Source organism: Cryptococcus neoformans, chromosome 1 (assembly GCF_000149385.1).
Source record: "Cryptococcus neoformans var. neoformans B-3501A chromosome 1, whole genome shotgun sequence".
Classification (NCBI taxonomy): domain Eukaryota; kingdom Fungi; phylum Basidiomycota; class Tremellomycetes; order Tremellales; family Cryptococcaceae; genus Cryptococcus; species Cryptococcus deneoformans.
In genome coordinates this window covers 1,590,116-1,595,115 of record NC_009177.1, presented here as the reverse complement: position 1 = coordinate 1,595,115, position 5,000 = coordinate 1,590,116, and the positions used below count along the sequence as shown (strand labels likewise).

Below are 5,000 nucleotides of genomic sequence, written 5' to 3'. Positions count from 1 at the left end.
CTTCTACTTCTTCTGTGCAGAAGGGTGAGAGCTTGGCAGACACCATCAGGACTGTTGGCTGCTACGCCGATGCCATTGCTTTGCGACATCCCTCTGTGGGTAGCGCCAAGGCTGCGGCCAAGTCCAGCCCTGTGCCCATCTTGAACGCTGGTGACGGTATTGGAGAGCACCCTACTCAGAGTTTGTTGGATGTCTTTTGTATCCGAGAAGAGTTGGGCTCTGTGAACGGTATCACGGTCACACTGAGTAAGTTGCCTGATGCTCTTGACGATTCTAAAACGCGTGCTGACCAAACGACTCTAGTTGGTGATCTCAAGAATGGTCGAACTGTTCACTCGCTTGTCAAGCTTCTCTCCCTTTACGACGTGACCCTCAACTTTGTCTCCCCTCGTTCTCTTGCCATGCCCGAGTCTGTCAAGACCGAGGCTTTCCGAGCCGGTATCCGATTCACCGAGTCTTTCACTCTCACTGATGAGATTGTGTCCAGATCTGACGTCTTGTACGTTACTCGAGTGCAGAAAGAGCGATTTGAGAACATTGCAGAGTACGAAGCTGTCAAGGACATTTATGTCATCAACAATGATGTGCTGGAGAAGGCCAAGGAGTCGGCGATTGTAATGCACCCCTTGCCTAGGGTGAACGAGATTGACCCCGAAGTGGACTTTGACTCCAAGAGGGCAGCGTACTTTAGGCAGATGCGATACGGTCTTTTCGTGAGTTTTATGGCAACTTTTTTTTTTCTGGTACAATTGCTGATCTCGCAAACAGGTCCGGATGGCTCTTCTTACTCTTGTCATGGGTGCTTAGAGTATGTAGACTTGGTGGCCCGGCCGGGGTGTCTTGGTGTCAGTGTAGGAGAGTAGCATTGTGGGGATTGGGTGTTGTGATGGAAGGAAAAGATGTGTTTTTTTTAAAAAGTAACTAGATTCATCTCTCTCTATCTTAGTCATGTACAAATCAAGAATAAAAATAAATCACTAGAATTCACATATATGCATTGGTCAATAGGTTTCAGATACTGTACTGCGTGTCTGGCTGCATTCTTTATACCACTCAAACAATAATTGTCGTACCATGAACGGCGTACGTAAGCGCGAGGATGATAACAACGTCCATCTTTGGTGTTTTTGACTTTTGAGCAAGTTGCGGCGGGCGGTTCGTTGTTCTCTGCGACGACTGCTGCACAACTATCAACTGCTCGAGTAGGCGGAAAGCCTGAACCAAAATCGGAAAAGGCCGGGTACAGACAAAAATGTCCACCAATGAGCAGGGCGTCGTGTCTACAGCGCAATCAGCTGAGCTGCATTCAATGTTCCATTCTCAGAAGCAAGGTCCGTCTGCTAGCTCTTCTTTTTCCCTTTTTTTTTGGTGGCTTTTCGCCCGCTGCGTTGCTTATGGGTTCAATCAGGAATACTACAGTCTTTAGAAGAGCAGCCATCGACATCAATCACTGATATATCCAAGCGTATATCGTCTTTGAGGACGTTGGTGGACAGTTTTGGCGAGGGATTACCCAAATACGATCGTGGAAGATATGCCAGTGTAGGTAGCATGGGCAAAAAAAAAAAAAAAGAACTCAGTCGGGATACTTGTTGACATACTGCCAGTAGCAAATAACAGAGCTTGAAAGTAAAGTGGCTGTTCTGAGAGCGAAAGAAAAGCCAAAGAGTCGATTCGCATTTACAAAACCGAAATCTTCGCCTGGTGCCGCACAGTCGATCCCCAACGCTTCTTCACAGGCAACGTCAAATATCTCAAGCTTGACAGCGTCGTCGTCGTCGTCGTCTTCTGATGGTGGTGACATTTCCCAAACCCGGGGACTTTTGACTTTTACACCGGCATCCACGTCCACGTCCACGTCTTCGACGCACACGATATCTTGTCTCGCGAATACGATTGTGCGACCCGAGCTCGCACCAGGTACAGGCGCATACACACTATCCCTCTCATCCCTTTCTCGCTGCGTGATCGACCTATGCCCGCCGCGTGCTACAGGAACGGGACCGGAAATGGGGCCACCACGAGCTCCCGCGGATGGAACGACATGCACAACAACAACAGGACAAAGACCGATCCTGACAGCTCTGCACGCCAAGGATCTCGAGCAATGTATCATGGTAGCTCCCGTCCTGCCGGGAAGCGCCATGCTCTCCGGGATGGTGAACTGTCTGGTCATTGTCGGTGCCCAGCAGGTACGTGTCCTATAGTCGTTCGCTCCCCCCAGCGGAAGCGGGGGTTGTTTTTTGGTCTAATTGCTTGAAACAGTTTAGAATACATTCCTCGACAAACACACACGTGTTGCTAAATGTTGCTTCTCTTCCGGTCATCGAGCACTGCACGAACGTTGCGTTTGGAGCTTATCCTTCTTTTTTACTATCCACTCAGCCGGCAAGTCTTTTTATTTATTTTTTATTCCGGGCGTTCCAAGACTGACATGAAACAGGCGTACGAGAGTAGACATACTCAAGTCCAGGATTTCGATTGGGTGCGAGGCGGTCAATCACCCAACTGGAGTTTATTATCAAAAGACCAAGCATCGACATTGTTCACGCAAGAAATGGCGAGTCGGTTGTACGACGAGGGTATCAATGTCCGAGAGAAGGAGAAGGGTGAACACATGGCGATGGAATGGACAGAGAGATTAATCGAGTTGAACGCATTACATCCTTCATAAAGCATTACTTTTTTTCCATTTTCTGTATTACATCTGTTACATCTTGTGCACCATCCAATTTCAGATCGGTCTAGATTTCCAAAAGGCTCACTAAAGCACGTATAAGCGTTTCGATCTAAATCGTTTCTAATCTCCCAACTCACTAGCTCTACTCCTCGTTGTTCCACTTTCTCTACCCTCGCCTTCAGACACTGCCACCGCTTCATCATCCTTGCTCTTGTTTTCCTCTACTTCATCATCATCCGTCTCGTTCAACTCGCTCAACCCTGGCAGACCCCTACCTTTGCCCCTCTCTGAACCCCATCTCCTCAATGCCTTTCCTGGACCCCTGGCACCTTGACCGACTCCGCCTGCGGTGCCATCACCACCACTGCTGCCATGCGCACCTGCACCAGCTGCTGTATTCGCCGCAGCCTGCTCTGCAATCTTGCCCACGGCCTTGGCGGCCTCTATCACCTTTTCCCCCCTCTCCTCCTTCTCCCTGCCTTCCTCCTCCTGCGCCTCCTTCTCCATATTCAGCGCGTCGGCCGCAAAGTTGACGCCCGAATCGGGCAGGACCGAGCCCTTGCCAGACGTCGCTTCTGCAAAGTTTTCGTACAGGTTTCCACCATACGCGTCGCCCCGGCCTTCACCGGACCAAAAGTGCCAGGCGCGGGAGATGACGCCGTAAGAGGCCGGCGTGATCTCGACGAGGTCGCCCCGCGCGATCTCGACCGCCGGCACTTCGTTGGGCGGGAGACCGACAAGGTAGGCGAGCTGTTTTCGTTAGCACGTTGCAAAAGATAAGCAAAGGAGGGAGAATTACGAGACAGCGGATAACGGAAGCATGGCCGATAATCAACAAATCATCCTGACACCTCTCCAGCTCGAAAATGACACTTTCGAGCCGGACACTGAGATCATGATAACTTTCCGCGCGCGGTGCCCTATGCGCATACGGGTCGGCGAGGAAACGGGACCATTCGTCGGGGTAGAGTTCCATCGCTTCCTGTGTCGAGAGACCGTCCCAGACGCCCGGGTTGATTTCCGACATGATCGGTTTCTGGACGACCTTGTAGCCGGAATGGACAAAGGGCCAGGCGGTGTGGTAAGCACGACGACGGGCGGATGTCCAGATCTAGGGAGCGTGGTTAGTGTATGGATAGACAATGGGAGCACTTGCCAGCAGCGGGTTGTCCTCCCCGACGACTTCGCCTTTTGCCTTTCTCTCCTCTCTCGCCGCTTTACGTCGCGCAATCACCGCCGCCTTGAGTCGTTCAGCATATTCCCAGCCGGCCGGGGAGAGGTCAGAGTCGGCTTTATACGAGTGTTCGATGAGAGACTGCCCAGACTGCGTTGTGTCGGTTGTCAGTTGTTCAATAGGAGAGTTGTTAGTTGTTCGATAGGGGACGTACACGCGCAAAGTAAATGTTGCGAGGACGGGTGTGGATATTCATCAAGAAGAAGCAGCATCGCGTTTGGAGGTATCCTTGGTTGTAAATGAGCAAGTGCTGGACGCTGGACGGACCCACCTTCGATACGGTTCACTTCGATCCGCTCGCCGACATTCATCACCTTGATAAACGGTCCTTCGTCGGCGGTGACGGTGTCGTACACGGCAGCCTGGTCGCGGATACGTTCCCAGTAGTCTGCGACTGCCTTTTCTGCGTCCCATCCGGCATACTAGGCGCGGTATCAGCATGTGTGTGCGGGCGGGGGGGAAGAGGGACAGACGTCGGGAGACGAGAGCTTGACGCTGCGGATGTTGGCGGTGATGATATCCTCCTGGTCACAGAGGCTCTCTGCGGCAGTCAGCACCCGCGCCACAGGGCGACGCACGACTGACCGAGGTAGATGACATGGACGCCCCGGTTGCCAAACTTTTCCGAGGTGATCTTTCTCTCTGCGACGCTGCCGTTGTTGGCATCGTAGATGACGACCTGGCCGCCCTGGGTGAAAAAGTCCATGATCTGGTCCTCGAGCTCTGCCTTGATGCGGCGGCGGAGGGCGTTGGTGGCCTCTGACCTGGGGGCTGGGGTGTCAGCGGGCGGGGCAGCACAGGGACGCACTCTTTGTCTGGAAGTAGTCGTGGGGCACGTTGTGAGCGCCGCCGAGGACCTTGCGCCTGTAGTCGCCGATGGAGTAGACGCGGGTCTTGACGCCGAGCCAGCGGAGGTAGCGTTCGAGGGCGCGGGAGATGTGGGTCTTGCCGCGGGCTGCAGGTGAGCGGGGGCGTGTGCTGGGCGTGCTTACCTGGGAGGCCGACGGTGACGATGAGGATGAGGCCGGCGTGCCACAGGCGGCCAGACTGGGTGACGTAGAGGGGGGCTGCCATGTTGTATGAGTA

The 5,000-nt window shown here is 53.2% G+C and overlaps 3 protein-coding genes across 4 annotated transcripts in view; 2 read left to right on the top strand and 1 right to left on the bottom strand.

The window, feature by feature from the left end:
* The window catches only part of CNBA5810 (hypothetical protein), a gene marked incomplete at both ends in the record, with an annotated part of 7,325 nt that extends 6,518 nt beyond the window's left edge, over positions 1–807 (top strand). The window contains 3 exons of the mRNA XM_772610.1: positions 1–246; positions 304–713; positions 769–807. The exon at positions 1–246 is cut by the window's left edge and continues 3,263 nt beyond it. Of these exons, the coding sequence (XP_777703.1) occupies positions 1–246; positions 304–713; positions 769–807 (695 nt within the window). The remainder of the gene's footprint in view (positions 247–303; positions 714–768) is intronic.
* Positions 808–1,252: 445 nt separating this feature from the next.
* On the top strand, positions 1,253–2,674 carry CNBA5800 (hypothetical protein; the record flags this gene model as incomplete). Its single annotated transcript, XM_772609.1, has 5 exons — positions 1,253–1,331; positions 1,409–1,542; positions 1,611–2,192; positions 2,266–2,388; positions 2,444–2,674. The coding sequence occupies 5 exons, from the start codon at positions 1,253–1,255 to the stop codon at positions 2,672–2,674; spliced, it is 1,149 nt and encodes a 382-aa protein (XP_777702.1).
* Positions 2,675–2,744: 70 nt separating this feature from the next.
* Positions 2,745–4,988, bottom strand: CNBA5790 (hypothetical protein; the record flags this gene model as incomplete). Of its 2 annotated transcripts, XM_772608.1 has the most annotated exons (11): positions 2,745–2,764; positions 2,818–2,901; positions 2,956–3,430; positions 3,480–3,791; positions 3,837–4,004; positions 4,069–4,142; positions 4,186–4,336; positions 4,388–4,455; positions 4,500–4,685; positions 4,723–4,869; positions 4,907–4,988. In XM_772608.1, 11 exons carry the CDS (start codon positions 4,986–4,988, stop codon positions 2,745–2,747), a joined length of 1,767 nt encoding a protein of 588 aa, XP_777701.1. The 2 variants fall into 2 exon arrangements, with proteins under 2 accessions (XP_777701.1, XP_777700.1); XM_772607.1 differs by having other exon boundaries at positions 2,818–3,430.
* Positions 4,989–5,000: the final 12 nt, after the last annotated feature.